Source organism: Bufo bufo, chromosome 4, assembly GCF_905171765.1.
Source record: "Bufo bufo chromosome 4, aBufBuf1.1, whole genome shotgun sequence".
NCBI lineage: Eukaryota > Metazoa > Chordata > Amphibia > Anura > Bufonidae > Bufo > Bufo bufo.
This window is the reverse complement of record NC_053392.1, coordinates 272,958,305-272,975,383: the sequence shown is the minus strand read 5'-3', so window position 1 is coordinate 272,975,383 and position 17,079 is coordinate 272,958,305. Positions and strand designations below refer to the sequence as shown.

The 17,079-nt window shown below is 39.1% G+C and overlaps 1 protein-coding gene across 2 annotated transcripts in view; it reads left to right on the top strand.

The window, feature by feature from the left end:
* KHDRBS2 (KH RNA binding domain containing, signal transduction associated 2) overlaps positions 1–17,079 on the top strand; it is a 519,297-nt gene that overhangs the window by 84,389 nt on the left and 417,829 nt on the right. For both annotated transcript variants that reach the window (XR_005778300.1, XM_040428614.1), the window contains exon 2: positions 16,066–16,193. Coding sequence is in view for 1 of the 2 variants with exons in the window: in XM_040428614.1 (XP_040284548.1) it covers positions 16,066–16,193 (128 nt within the window). In the remaining variant the exon portion in view is untranslated. The remainder of the gene's footprint in view (positions 1–16,065; positions 16,194–17,079) is intronic.

Sequence of the window (17,079 nt, the reverse complement as noted above, 5' to 3'; positions counted from 1 at the left end):
CTGTGCTAAATAAACCATTTTTTGTCACCTTACATCACAAAAAGTGGAATAGCAAGCGATCAAAAAGTCACAAGCACCCCAAAATAGTGGCAATAAAACCGTCATCTCATCCCGCAAAAATCATACCCTACCCAAGGTAATCGCCCAAAAACTAAAAAAATTATGGCTCTCAGACTATGGAAACACTAAAACATAATTTTTTTGCTTCAAAAAAGAAATCATTGTGTAAAACTTACATAAATAAAAAAAAGTATACATATTAGGTATCGCCGCATCCATGACAACCTGGTCTATAAAAATATCACATGATCTAACCTGTCAGATGAATGTTGTAAATAAAAACTAAAAACCGTGCCAAAACAGCTATTTCTTGTTATCTTGCCTCACAAAAAGTGTAATATAGAGCAACCAAAAATCATATGTACCCTAAACTAGAACCAACAATACTGCCACCCTATCCCGTAGTTTCTAAAATGGGGCCACTTTTTTGGAGTTTCTACTCTAGGAGTGCATCAGGGGGGCTTCAAATGGGACATGGTGTCAAAAAAAACAGTCCAGCAAAATCTGCCTTCCAAAAAACGTATGACATTCCTTTCCTTCTGCTCCCTGCCGTGTGCCCGTACAGCGGTTTACGACCACATATGGGGTATCTGTAAACTACAGAATCTGGGCCATAAATATTGAGTTTGGTTTGGCTGTTAACCCTTGCTTTGTAACTGGAAAAAAAAAATTAAATGGTAAATCTGCCAAAAAAGTGAAATTTTTTAATTGTATCTCTATTTTCCATTAATTCTTGTGGAACACCTAAAGGGTTAACAAAGTTTGTAACATCAGTTTGGAATACCTTGAGGGGTGTAGTTTATAGAATGGGGTCATTTTTGGGTGGTTTCTATTATGTTAGCCTCGCAAAGTGACTTCAGACCTGAACTGGTCCCTAAAAATTGGGTTTTTGAAAATTTCGGAAAAATTTCAAGATTTGCTTCTAAACTTCTAAGCCTTGTAACAACCCCAAAAAATAAAATATCATTCCCAAAATGACATATGGGGAATGTAAAGTAATAACTATTTGTGGAGGTATTACTATGTATTATAGAAGTAGAGAAATGAAAACTTGGAAATTTGCAATTTTTTTAAAAAATTTTGGGTAAATTTGGTATTTTTTTAGAAATAATATATTTTTTTTTTACTTCATTTTAGCAGTGTCATGAAGTACAATATGTGACGAAAAAACAATCTCAGAATGGCCTGGATAAGTTAAAGCGTTTTAAAGTTATTACCACTTAAAGTGACACTGGTCAGATTTGCAAAAAATGGCCGGGTCTTTAAGGTGAAATAGGGCTGAGTCCTTAAGGGGTTAAACTATAACACACAAAGAATTAAATGTTACCATGTTTTTATTGAACACACCATGTAAACATTCACAGTGCAGGTGGAAAAAGTATGTGAACCCTTGGATTTAATAACTGGTTGAACCTCCTTTGGCAGCAATAACTTCAACCAAACGTTTCCTGTAGTTGCAGATCAGACATGCACAACGGTCAGGAGTAATTCTTGACCATTCCTCTTTACAGAACTGTTTCAGTTCAGCAATATTCTTGGGATGTCTGGTGTGAATCGCTTTCTTGAGGTCATGCCACAGCATCTCAATCGGGTTGAGGTCAGGACTCTGACTGGGCCACTCCAGAAGGCGTATTTTCTTCTGTTTAAAGGGTTTCTCTCATCAAGATTTTCGATATGGAGCTGTTCATATCATCCTCTCAGTCTCCATTATCTAATTAAAAATATACTAGTTTTACCCCCACCTGTTCTTTCATTTTGGATAAAAATCGGTTTTATTAATATGCTAATTACTTTACTAACATGACCAAGGGGCTGTCCCTCCTGCCGTTTGTGCCCAGCCGCGCCCCTTATCTCGTAGCCCAGCGCCACCCCACTGCTAATTATGCACTCCTCTCATCGCCGATGGTGCGCCGTAATCTCGCGCATGCGCCCTAAATCCACTGGTCAGCGCCCGTGGGCGAAGTGCGCAGACAGCTGGTGCATGCGCGCTTCGTTCACTGAGGCTGCTGCCAGGACACCGCACGGGCGCTGACCAGTGGATTTAGGGCGCATGCGCGAGATTACAGCGCACCATCGGCGATGAGAGGAGTGCATAATTAGCAGTGGGGCGGCGCTGGGCTACGAGATAAGGGGCGCGGCTGGGCACAAACGGCCAGAGGGACAGCCCCTTGGGCATGCTATGAAGGTAATTAGCATATTAACAAAACCGATTTTTATCCAAAATGAAAGGACAGGTGGGGGTAAAAGTAGTATATTTTTAATTAGATAATGGAGACTGAGAGGATAATATGAACAGCTCCGTATCGAAAATCTTGATGACAGAATCCCTTTAAGCCATTCTGTTGTTGATTTACTTCTATGCTTTGGGTCATTGTCCTGTTGCAACACCTATCTTCTGTTGAGCTTTAGCTGGTGGACAGATGGCCTTAGGTTCTAATGCAAAATGTCTTGATAAACTTGGGAATTCATATTTCCTTCGATGATAGCAATCCGTCCAGGCCCTGACGCAGCAAAGCCCTAAACCATGATGCCCCCACCACCATACTTCACAGTTGGGATGAGATTTTGATGTTGGTGTGCTGTGCCTCTTTTTCTTCACATATAGTGTTGTATGTTTCTTCCAAACAACTCAATTTTGGTTTCATCTGTCCACAGAATATTTTGCCAGTACTGCTGTGGAACATCCAGGTGCTCTTGTGCAAACTGTAAACGTGCAGCAATGTTTTTTTTTGGACAGCAGTGGCTTCCTCTGTGGTATCCTCCCATGAAATCCATTCCTGTTTAGTGTTTTACATATCGTAGATTCGCTAACAGGGATGCCAGAGACTTTTGTAAGTCTTTAGCTGACACTCTAGGATTCTTCTTCACCTCATTGAGCAGTCTGTGCTGTGCTCTTGCAGTCATCTTTACAGGATGGCAACTCCTAGGGAGAGTAGCAGCAGTGCAGAACTTTCTCCATTTATAGAGAATTTGTCTTACCATGGACTGATGAACAGCAAGGCTTTTGGAGATACTTTTATAACCCTTTCCAGCTTTATGCAAGTCAACAATTCTTAATAGTAGGTCTTCTGAGAGCTCTTTTGTGTAAGGCATCATTCACATCAGGCAATGCTTCTTGTAATAAGCAAACCCAGAACTGGTGTGTGTTTTTTATAGGGCAGGGCAGCTGTAACCAACACCTCCAATCTCATCTCATTGATTGGACTCCAGTTGGCTGTCACCTCACTCTAATTAGCTCTTGGAGATGTCATTAGTCTAGGGGTTCACATATGTTTTTAACCTGCACTGTGAATGCTGACATGGTATGTTCAATAAAAACATGGTAACATTTAATTCCTTGTGTGTTATTAGTTTAAGCAGACTGTGATTGTCTATTGTTGTGACTTTGATGAAAAGCAGATCATATTTTATGACCAATTTGTGCAGAAATCCATATCATTCCAAAGGATTCACATACTTTTTCTTGCAACTGTATATAGTTTTGGTGGAAAATATTCAGTATAACCTGCATTTCATTCATTTAATTTCCTGCTCATTCTGGGCTTTGAAGTCAGGGAGGTGGTCATATCAGTGATTGACAGCTCTATATATACACAGTCATAGAGGGAAGACTGTCACTGATAGGACCTCCTCCTTGACTTCAAATCCAAGAATGAGCAGGAATTTAGATGAATAAATTTCAGGTTTTACTGAATCTTTTACCATAAAACTATATATATCAATCTGCTCAGCTACTCCTGCTCCATAACATGCTGCTGGCAGATTACACTGCATTTTCATAGTGGCAGGTTCCCTTTAGCATAAATTATAAATAAAATCAAGGACATAGCAGTATATGTGCTATCAAATGTAATCCCCAAACAAGGGTAAACATAGTCTATTATATTAAACTGAAGCAAAAACTAATTACTGATTGTTGTCACATGCGCCCGCTGCATGTAAAGTGGTGACAGAGGGAGCGGACTCCCTCTGTCTCCCATCAGCACCCCGAAAATGCGATCGCGGGGTGCTGATGTGCTGGGAAGCTTACCTTGCTTCCGATGAGGGCCCGAGCCTGTCTTCAGTTACTTCCAGCAGGCTGTGCCTCTCTGGCGCAGCCTGCTGGTCAATGTTCGAATAGCATTGCTATTGAAATGCAATGCATTATAGAGATAATGCATTACATTTTAAAAGCAATCAAAATACTGTATATTATAGTCCCCTTGTGGGACTATTAAGTAGTAAAAAAAATAGAAAAAAAATACACATTTGTTAAATAAAAAAAATTCCATAAAATAAAAAAATATGCCTTTTTTTCCATTGAAAATACGCTTTTCAATGAAAAAAATTGCAAAAAGAAAATATCCCCCATATGTTTGGTATTGCCGCGTCCGTAACGACCGGGACTACATAAATATTACATAAATTATCCCCTATGGTGAACGCCGTAAAAAATAAAAAATAAAAAAAGACAGAATTTCGAATTTATTCTTAGTTTCCACCGAAAAAAAACGTAATAACAAGCGATCAAAAAGCGGCATTTACTCCAAAATGATACCCATGAAAAATACAAGTTGTCTTTCAAAAATCAAGCCCTCACACAATTCCATATAAAAAAATAAAAAAAAGTTATGGGTCTTGTGAAGTGGCAATGCAAAATAATTTTTTGGGTTAATAAAAGGTGTTTTATTGCAAAAAAAGTTGTAAAATGTAAACAAAATTATAAGTATTTAGTATCACTGTAATCGTACTGACCCAGAGAATAAAGATATTATGTTATTTGTACCGAAAAATGAACGCCAAAAAATGTATAATGTAAAAACGCAGTGGCAGTATTGCTATTTTTCCCCATCTCCCTCCCAGAAAGAGTTAATAAAAGTTAATCAGAAAGTTATGTGTACCCCAAAATGGCGCCATTAAAAACTACAACTTGTCCTGTAAAAAACAAGCCCTCATAAAGCTATATAGATGAAAAAATAAAAAAGTTATAGCTCTTGGAACGAGACCATAAAAAAAGGAAGAAAAACGCTTGGTCATAAAGGCCCAAACAGGCTTGGTCACTAAGGGGTTAACAGTTGCGGGGCCCGGTGTATTAGAGTAGAGTCACTGCACCGGTCCCCGCCATGAGTGTCTCCGCCTCCTCCCTCCACACTGATACTTCGCTGGCCGCGCTATGCAGCATACCGGCAAGCGAAGTATCCACTTTATAGGACGCACGGCCATTTTCCCCCCACTTTTGGGGGGAAAAAGTGCGTCTTATAAAGCGAAAAATACGGTATTTCAAAAGGACACCTGAGCAGACTGTTTTAATTTAGTCATTTGACGGGATGAACTGAAGACGGTGGGTACCCTTCAGTTGCTAAGCAGCCTATTGAAGTCCTGTTTGTGTGGGAGCACATGTGGTAGTCTTACAGTACATGCTGTGGGAGTCACTTTACATACTAAAGTACTGACTGTTGATGTGGTCAGATGACCCTGATTAGCTGAACTAGTTCAAATAGCATACTACCACCCTTTCAAGAGGAATTTGTGGGTTACCTGATTTTCCTTTAGGGAATCTGTTTGATGCTTTTAGTTTAAGGGATTTTTCAGGCTCCTGAATATATGATTGGTGAGGGTCAACCCCCCTTCCCCGATCAGCTGTTCCCTGCAGCCTCTGGCACCAGAACTAGCACTTTTAATGGAACAGGAAACAGAAATGACAGCTCCAATCAAAGTGTTGTGGTATTGCTGCGCTACTGCAGCTTAGCTTCTATTTACTTCATTGAGAGCTTATCTTTGAAGAGAGCTGTGCTTCCGGTGCAAAGAAAATTGGGGGGGAAGGGGTTGTTAAACTGTTACCGATCAGATTTTAACCACTTCCAGAATGGGCCATTTGCCCCCTTCCTGACAAGGCCTAATTTTGCAAATCTGACATGTGTCACTTTATGTGGTAATAACTTTAGAATGCTTTTACTTATCCAAGCGATTCAGAGACTGTTTACTTGTTACACGTTGTACTTCATGTTAATTGTAAATTTGAGTCAATATGTTTTACCTTTATTTATTAAAAAAATCCAAAAGTTAACGAAAATTTGAAAAAATTCACTGTTTTCTAAATTTGAATCTCTCTGCTTTTAAAACAGAAAGTGATACCTCATAAAATATGTATTACTTAACATTCCTCATATATCTACTTTATGTTGGCATCATTTTGTAAATGTCATTTTATTTTTTTAAGACGTTAGAAGACTTAGAATTTTAGAAGAAATTCTTAACAAGATAATTTTCAAAACCCATTTTTTTAAGGACCAGTTCAGGTCTAAAGTCACTTTGTGGGGCTTACACAGTGGATACCCCCATAAATAACCCCATTGTAGAAACTACACCCCTCAAGTTACTCAAAACTGATTTTACAAACTTTGTTAACCCTTTAGGTGTTCCACAAGAATTAAAGGAATATGGAGATGAAATTTCTAAATTTCACTTTTTTGGCAGATTTTCCATTTTAATCAATTTTTTTCTATAACACATCGAGAGTTAACAGCCAAACAAAACTCAATATTTGTAAAATATGAGATGAATTTGATCAATAGTACAAAATGAGAGTCAATAAAAATGTTCCTTGGAGTAAAAATAAAAATAAAGAATAAAAATAAAATAAAATAAAATAGTCGGGACTTACTGATGAAGGGAGAGTCTCCCGAACCGCGTCTAAGCAAAAGCCTATAGAGGATTGTCAAACACTAACTACGGTGCATCATCTCAACTACACCATAAGGAGCGCTTCGAAAAATAAAATAATGCAAAGATCGCAATCACGTGACCACCCGCGTCATACTACAGATGCACGAACCATGCCCCGGGCGCCACGAGGAACGCCGAAGAATTCACTACCAGATCGCGTTGGCCTTCGCAAATTTTTCCAGGAACAGCTGATAGTCATCTGAGGATCCGTCCCAGCAGCGCCGGTTGGTGGATAAGTGATCTCTGTAGCCGGAGACAGCGCGGTATGCCGCGCTTAGGCACAGAGCACCTTTTCTTCCCACAGCACCGTGCTGCATTACAGCTATTTGACTTTATATATATTGCTTCTATACAGCGGATCAAGGAAGACTGTTCCTGGTTTAATACAAGATCAGTGATAATCACCGCATATCTTCACTTGTCTTGTGAAGGATTATCCCACAAAAAGGCGCATCATTCACAAAAAGGCGCATCATCGACAAAAAGACGCATCACTCACAAAAGTCGCATTCCACAAAAAGGCGCATCATTCACAAAAAGGACGCACCATCTACAAAAAGGCGCATCATATACAAAAAGGCGCATCATTCACAAAAGTCGCATCATTTGAAAAAAAGCGCATTATATAAGAATAAGTTCCACAATACAGTGGAACTCCATTCATTGACTACATTTTATCTACTAAATACCATTTTCACCATAAGTCGCTATTTTATTTTATTTTTATTCTTTATTTTTACTCCAAGAAACATTTTTATTGACTCTCATTTTGGACTATTGATCAAATTCATCTCATATTTTAGCACTATATCTTAACTATCTATATCCTATTATCTATATCCTATTTCTATAAATAAACTAGATCAGATTTCACCCATATATGAGTGTGCCTGCTTATCTCTTTACTTCTTATTTTTTACTATCCTGACTGGGTGAGTCAGATTTAGCAGTTCTTGCACCTCTATCATTTGCTTGAACAGTAGAGCCGTCTATCCCATTCACCTTTTCAAAACTCAATATTTATTACCCTGATTCTACGGTTTAAAGAAACACTCCACATGGGGTCGTAAACGAATATAAGGGCACACGGCAGGGTGCAGAAGAAAAGGAGCGCCATATGGATTTTGGAAGGCAGATTTTGCTGAACTGGTTTTTAGATGCCATGTCCCATTTGAAGCCCCCCTGATGCACCCTTACAGTAGAAACTCCCAAAAATTTACCCCATTTTGGAAACTAGGGGATAAGGTACCAGTTTTATTGGTACTATTTTGGGGTACATACGGCACTGTTTTTATTTTTTACAACATTTATTTGACAGGGTAGATCATGTGCTATTTTTATAGAGCAGGTTGTTACGGATGCAATGATATCAAATGTCTTCTTTCTTGGATTGTTTCAGTTTTACATAATAAAGCATTTTTGAAAAAAGCTACGTTTTTGTGTCTCCTTTTTCTGAATGCCATATTTATTTATTTTTTCTGCCAATCGTCTTGTGCAGGGGCTCGTTTTCTCAGGAACAGTTGATGTTTTTATTGGTACCATTTTTGGGTACATATGATTCTTTGATCATTCGTGACCAAAAAATTGGTTGTTTTAGCACTATTTTCATTTATTTATTTTCACAGCGTTCACCTGAGGGTTTTATAGAGCAGATCGTCACGGACTTGGCAATACCTAATATGTATACTTTTTCTTATTTAAGTTTTACACAATAATAGCATTTTTTAAACCAAAAAAAAAAATAATGTTTTAGTGTATCCATAGTCTTAGAGCCATAGCTTTTTTATTTTGTGACCGATTGTCTTAGGGTCTTCTTTTTTGCAGGATGGGGTGAAAGTTTGATTAGTACTATTTTGGGAGGCATACGCCTTTTTGATCGCTTGGTGTTGCACTTTGTGTGATGTTAGGTGACAAAACATGTTTTTTTGGCACTGTTTTTATTTTATTTTTATTACGGTGTTCACGTGAGGGGTTAGGTCATGTGATATTTTTATAGAGCTGGTTGTTGCGGATGCGGCAATGCCTAATGCCTAATATTTTTTTTTTATTTCACTTTAACACAATAATATCATTTTTGAAAAAAAAAATATGTTTTAATGTCTCCATGTTCTGAGAGCTATAGTTATTTTTATTGTTTTATTTTATTATGTAGGGGCTCATTTTTTGCGGGATGAGGTGACGGTTTTATTGTTACCATTTTGTGGGACATTCGCCTTTTTGATCACTTGGTGTTGCACTTTTTGTGATGTAAGGTGAGTTTTTTTTTTTTTTTAATGGTGTTTATCGGACAGGGTGGATCATGCGATATATTTATAGAGCCGGCCGTCATGGAGGCGGCAATACCAAATATGTCTATTTTATTTATTTTATTTTTTTCTATTTTTAACATATTTTTTTATTACTTAATTGGTATTTTTTTAAGTTTATTATCTTAGGTAAGGTCTCATTTTTTGCGGGATGAGATGACGGTTTGATTGGCACTATTTTGGGGTGCATATGACTTTTTGATCGCTTGCTATTACACTTTTTGTGATGTAAGGTGACAAAAAATTGTTTATTTAGCACAGTTTTTATTTTTTATTTTTTACGGTGTTCACCTGAGGGGTTAGGTCATATGATATTTTTATAGAGCCGGTCGATACGGACGCGGCGATACCTAATATGTATACATTTTTTTATTTATGTAAGTTTTACACCATAACAGATTTTTTAAAACAAAACAAATGATGTTTTAGTGTCTCCATATTCTGAGCCATATTTTTTTATATTTTTTGGGCGATTGTCTCAAGTAGGGGCTCATTTTTTGCAAGATGAGGTGACGGTTAGATTGGTACAATTTTGGTGGGCGTACGCCTTTTTGATCGCTTGCTGTTGTACTTTTTGTAATGTAAGGTGACAAATTTTTATTTTATTTAGCACAGTTTTTATTTTTTATTTTTTACGGTGTTCATCTGAGGGGTTAGGTCAGGTGATATGTTTATAGAGCTGGTCGATACGGACGCAACGATACCTAATATGTCTATATGTCTTTTCCTTATGTTTTTTACAATTTTTTTTTTACTTTATTTTTGGAAAAGGACCCTTTTTTTTTTACTTGAAACTTTAAATATTTTTTGTAAAACTTTCATTTTATATACTTTTTTTTTTCACTTTATTTTTTGTCCCACTATGGGACAGGGTCTGATCCTTGTTTCAATACAGCACAATACATCTGTATTGTGCTGTATTGAACTGTTAGTGTCTTACACTGTAAGGGCTGGGCCTCTTAGGCTTCCGTACATGACAGGCCCCAAGCCTTGGAATGGCTTGGGGCTGCCATGGCAACGATCGAGTCCCCGCCACAGCAGAGCGGGGACCCGATGCATGAGGTGAGGGAGCGCAAACCTCCCATATGTCGCGGTCAGCGCTGACCGCGGCATATGAGGGGTTCATCCACCGGCATCAGCGTTATCGCCGATGCTGGTGGATGCAGCAGGGATCCGGCGGTCAGTAACCGCTGGATCTCTGCTGCTGACCGGGGGGACCGCACGCGGGGGGAGGAACGACTGCAGGACTAAGTGCCGGTGTTTGAGGACGAGCATTCTCGTCCTGGGTCGTTAAGGGGTTAAATGGTATATATGCTTGCAAACCACCTCCATACATAAATCTAGGCAGACAAGCGTCCATCCATAAGATAAACAGGTACATAAGTCTCTGGCATGTGCAGCATAATTAGGTGACAGATCAACAATAGAGCAGGAGACAACAACATGAAATAGACCACAATGCTGGTGTACCACCTCCGCTTCCCCGACGTACGTTTCTCTCTTGCTTCTTCCAGGGGGCATGTCGCATATGCGCCCCAGCTGGGTTTAAATATCCACCTATCTCCTCCCCATGCCACATGTAAGCAATCTCACATTACCTGTATCATTGCGTGAGTGTGTGCCATCCCTCCTCCACAGGTCGTGCCATGTCATCTCGTGGGATTATGGCCCAGCATCCCGCCGCATCCTGGAAACTGAAAGTGCACCTTCCGCCATGTTGGAAAAGGGCAAAGGAGCATACCCCGCATGGAATACAATGAATAGAACTGGCAACCTGTCCCAATGACTGAATCATGTCTGTATTACCAGGGGGCATCAGACCCATTACTTACAACTATACACCATAAGTTTGTACATAAAATATACACTCATACCTCCAGCATAGATCTAATAAGTATAAATAGAAATAGAAAAAAGTGACAAATAAAAGTGACAAAGTGCATAGTGAGAGTGCACTAGTGTGTAAAGTGCTATGTGCAAGACAAAACAATTGAAGTGACAAACAACAAATGTGACAACAATGTAAAATTAGATAATAAATTAATTAATTTCATAAAAACAATAAATATAAATAAATTAAAATGAATAAAGTGAAACAATCACATAATTCATACCAATGTAAAGTATTATAATTCAATAAGGTGACATAACCACATTATGTGTATAGCAATATATATATTAATGTAAACATGTTACTATATGAGTGTCTATATCCCAATGGGTCTGATCCATCCCCCCAGACACACACACGTCCAGCATAAAAAACATCATCTGTTCTTTCTTTTCGTCCACTCTTCCTCTTGTCATCCATCTTTTTTTCCATTTTACTTCTCCCTCTCTCTATGTCAATATGGCAAATGGACTCATTAAGTCACAGACAGCTCTAATAGATCCGTTGGCACCGGACAAAAGCAGAGGAGAAAAACAAAACAAAACAAAAGCACATAAGTACACAGATAGAGATTTACTCCGATTGGTGGTTCTAACCCAGCTAGGTAAGTATCCCAATAAAATAATAATTAATAATTAATACATATCTCCCTAATATAATGAACAATAAAAACACAGAAATCAAACCCAGATCAGATAACCGCTCTAGAGAAAGGGCCCAATTTTTTTTGTTTCATTCAATCCTTTTGGTACCATAGTATCCAGGCAATATATCCATTTAGTCTCTCGTTGGGCTAGAATCTTTTTCCAATCGCCCCCCCCCCCCCCCACCCTATCAATCCCCCTGAACCTAAAGAGTGATCTATCAGAGTTATGTTGGTCCCGGAAATGTTTGGGGATAGGTTGTAAATAGTGATGAGCGAGCACCAAAGTGTTCGGGTGTTAGGGGTACTCTGTCCGAACACATAGTGATATTCGTGCGCTCAGCCGAGCACCCGAGTATAATGGAAATCAATGGAAGACAACCAGGCACCCCCTGCTCGGATGAGGGAAGGGTGCCTGGTTCAAAGGAAAAGGTCTGAAAGTGATGGCAACACCTCTGAAATCGATCAGGAACAGCAGGGGGACCATGTCTGGATGCATCTTGGACTCCAATGTCGCTGCTCACTGCTGGGAACCATGTTGTATGCCACTTTTACAGACCGACAAAAAAACGCCCAACCCCCCCCCCCCCTTCAAAAAACAAACAAACCTTTTTAGAGGAAAAATTGTTAGGAAACGCTCTTTCCTGTATATTCAATTGTATATACCGTGTAAGTGCTGCCATAAATTACAAGGAAGAAGCACTCCGATACAGCCTGTATATCACATAAAGGAGGGCCTCATTTACATGGTGCTACAATTGTTCAGGTACACTGCTACACTCCTAAAGCTACACTCCCATGCACTAAGTGAAAAGGGTTGACAAATATTACAAGGAACCGGCAGTCCAATACACCCATTCTTACACATAAAGGGGGGCATCATACACAGCCTTAAAAAATTATCCTTGATGGCCTGCTGGTGACCTTCCAAAACATTCGGAGCGAGGGCATGCTTGTGACCCTATAAAAAAGTAGGGGCGAGTGCCTGCTGCTGAGCTGACCTTCTAAAACATTATATGTGAGGGCCTGCTATTCAGCTGACGCTCTAAAACATTATATGTGAGGGCCTTCAGGTGAGCAGACCGCATAAAACATTACAGGTGAGGGCGTACAGGTGAGAAGACCATATTAATCATTAGAGGTGAGGGCCTACAGGTGAGCAGACCTTATAAAACATTGGAGGTGAGGCTTTTTTTTGTATACATAAAGCGTCCTCCTATCATATTCCTGCAATCATTGTTTCATTAATTGGCATAGAAATAAAAGTCTTTAAATAGAGACATACACACTAATGCAGAAGACAGTAAATAGTTATTATATATTTAGAAAATTTGTGTGATAAGGTCAATACGCCTATTTTTAGGCACTAACACAGCTTGATTCAATAAAGATACTAACAACCTACTAAGTTTGTATGAGGTTTATGTTGTATTAGGATATAAAATAATTATTATAGAATTGTCTAAGTTATAAGATTTCATAAATTAGTAGATATAAGCTACCTGTTGAAATCAGGTCAAGTCGGATTGTATTTAAGAAGGGTATTCATTCAAAGGTATACTCTTTTTTTAAAAAAAAAAAAAGATGTGATTTTGATAAGTGATTATGAAAAGATGTTTTGTATGTAGAATCTGTTTCTTTATACCCATGTTTTACACCAATGTTGTAAATTTACTTTTTGAAAAACTCAATCAACTTAAATTTACAAGAAATAAAAGTATTGTATAGTGTCCTTTTATAATTGTCAATATACCATTTATGTTACCAGCAGTATGTCACTGGGTTCTTTATATATACAGAATGATGCTACAATAATTCCCAGTGATTATAAGTGTTATTAAAATGTAGCAAAGTTCCAGTAATATGACAGTTCATTTGTGGCAATGTGAATCGATAATAATGAACTCCCACAGCAGTTGTAAAATTTTATCTAATTCAGGAAGCTGGATATTGAGCCATCTGTGGCGTCCCACGTGGCTGTACTTACAACATCCAGAGCATCTGTTACCTGTCCTGGAGTCTTCACAGCCTGTAGCCGCTCGTGCAGGTTCGGCTCCCCTTCTGGGGTCTCGCGATAGGTTGGACACTGAGGAAGAAGTCAGTCTTTGACTCCGAAACACGCGTCTGGTGTAAAAGGATGATACCCGCATCCCATATGTGACTAATAGTGAACATCTCTTTTCTCCTGGAAGCGCTTCCACCCACAGCATTGTACCCTACCGGCAGACCGGCCGAACAAGACCGACACAATACACGTGGGACACCGAATGACTTACGTCACATGTCCAACCTATCGTGATTACACCTGGGGATCCCTCATGCAAGGGAAAATCTGCCCTGAAAGGGGAGGGGTGGATTGGCAGCTCCCTCTACCAACCTAGCTCCCAATCCAAGTAAATTCCAGCCCTTAAGTACTAAACAAAATAGCTCCAGCAACTATGCCTTGCTGAAGCCAGCACCACTCTGGAACTTTACTGATCTCACCCAGTTGAGGAACCTGGGTGAGCTATACCCCTATTCTGGGATCTTTATTCACTTTCACCACAATAGATATATTAAATTTTACCTTACTGATTGGGTGAATCAGATAGACATTGAGCATGGTAATAATCAGGTGAGCCACCATCACAAGTTTTGTACCAAACTTAGATCATTAAAATCTGATAAAATCTATTAAAAAATAATTTCCTCGCATAGAGGTGCAGGTCTTTTATGGCTTTAAAATTATCAAAATTAGAGGTGGGGCAAAAAGTTAGTCCCCTGCCCAAAATTTTTATCTGAGCCTCTGTAAGCACATGTTCTGAGAGATTTATTACCTGTAGTGTTTTCTGTATCACCTCCTGAGTCCCTTGTCGTTTCTTTTGGACCTGTCTAGGTGTCTCCTCATGTTTACGCTTGGCATATCTCTTTGAGATCCTCATTGGGCCATATGTGATACAACTGAGGATATTGATGACGATCTTGATTGTGGTTCATGTCTCTGCATCTTCCATTTATATATTCTATTTTGTGTGGCATCCAACTTGTCTCTTTGGAATTTCCTACTATTTACAGACTTAATCTGCTTCTCCCAAGTGATAAATTGTATATCCATCTCCTTTCTTAGAACCTCTAATTCATTGACGGACAAGCGTGCGACCACCTGTTCTTCAATTGTATTTATCTCACCCTCCAATGACGTTAACATCCTTTATTCAATTCGACTATAGCCTGTATCAGTCCACAGGAGCAGTTATAAATAGCTTTCCATCTCTTGCAGAATTTCTCATCATCCTGTCCGTAGGTGAGAAAAGTTTGAACTCTCAAACCATGGGGTATAAGATCCAAAGCTAGATACCTTTCCAGTGTCACATGGTTCCACCAAGTTTTGGTCCTTTAAATCAAATTTATATAGTGAATTTTTGCTATATATAGTTTAATGAGACTTTAATAAAGATATTTATTATTAATATTGAGTGGAGGTGTGGCTTAGTGGTGTTGAGTATTTGATTAGGACCACACTCTAAGTATATGGTACTTGGTATACCGATTAGTGGTGGAGTTATAGATATTTAGGATGCACAAACATTATATAGGAGATGTAGCGCAGGTAATGCCGCTGTCAGCAGCGGCCAAACAATTGCGCTGAATATCACAGATATTTAGGATGCACAAATGTAACACAACAGATGCAGCAGCAGCCAAACAATTGCACTCAATTTAGCGCAGGTTGCGCTAATAATATATATTGCAGCCAGATAAAACAATAGTCCTTATAAATACTTTTGGGTCTCTAACACCTTCCAACACTAAACCCTGCCTAAAAAAAATATCTATAATTCCTGTCCCTACAATATCTGTTCCTTCTGCTGCAGCTCGTTCTGACGCGTTCCGGCCAGCCAATCACTGTAATGCCAGTAAGCAACATGGCTACGGCATTATAGTGAGTGCCAGTACTTCCCCACACGTTTATTGGCAGCATAGCAGCCAACAAACGTTCGGGGAGGAGACTCGAGTCAAAATGGTGTTCAGTCGAGCATGCTCACCCAACACTAGTCGCGAGAAAACAATCTCAGAATCGCTTGGATAAGTAAAAGCATTCTGAAGTTATCACCACATAAAGTGACACATGTCAAGTTTCCAAAAAACGGCCTAGTCCCTAAGGTGAAAAATGGAAAGGTCCTTAAGGTGTTAAAGAAGGTCCTAGTATCCTGTCTTCATGGATTCCAATGCTCATGTGTCTATATAGCACAAATTTTTCAGTCTTCTTCTCGAGTCCGTGGTAACTATCGATTTATATTTTTCTATCTCTCAGACACAATAATCAATGTTCTTGCTCCTGATATATACTGTACTTGCTAAGTATCTGCCCTTCCAAATAAACAAAGGTCGTTATTTTATGCTCCCATGTCGAATCAGAATTATCTGTTAATGTATTTTTCATGTTGGCTTACTAGTTTTTTGTTTTTGTTTTTTTGTAGAAATAGAAAAGTTTCAAGAGTCTGAAGCAAAGAAAGAAGATGAGGAAAAGAAATATTTAGACATCATTAGCAACAAAAACATAAAACTATCAGAAAGAGTACTGATACCAGTTAAACAGTATCCAAAGGTAATGTTTGTTTTACCATATATAAAAATAGAATGTGATCATTCGTTTATGTATTAGTTTGCATTATTCTTTTCTGCTGTTGATTCTGTTGAAATTGTGTGCACTGGTTCAGACATACTGTACTCGACACACAGAGTCCCTATGGGAAGACAATCCATGCATAGTTATATGTAGCTTCTAATAGGGTTATTCCATACTAAAGTAAAATGTTACTCACCTACTTCCCACCACTAAATTCCAGTGTTACGGGTCTGGTCTGGCTCCTTCTGGTTCCCAGCCTGTAAACTTCTGGCCAATCACTGGTATCAGTAATTATGCGTCCCAAAGCAGCATGTCACTAATGGGTCACATACCACTAGGGAACATGACACTGCTGAGACCATTGATTGACTACATTAGTGCACATAACTCCATCCGGATCTGTACAGGCTATTAACGAGAAGGCGCCTGACTGGACTCTTGGTGCTGGAATGAGTGGTGGGGAACAGGAGTGTCTTTTTTACTTTAGGATCGGCTCTCCATTGGCCAAATTGGAAAATGACTTTAAAGAGGACCTTTCACCGATCCTGACATTGTGAACTAAGTATCATGACATATGCAGCGGCGCCCAGGGATCTCACTGCACTTACTGGGCGCCGCTCCGTTCTCCCGTTATGTCCTCCGGTATGTTCGGGGACTTGGTTAAAGTAGGAGGAGTCTGCCCTTGTTCTGCGAGCGTCTCCTTCTCCTAGGCTGTAGCGCTGGCCAATCGCAGCGCAGAGCTCACAGCCTGGGAGAAAAAAACCTCCCAGGCATGTATGTTATGATACACAGATCTGTAATGTGGTCATGCACATGATTTTTAGATTAAATGGCCACCAGAATTGAAATAGAAGTAGTGAAATGT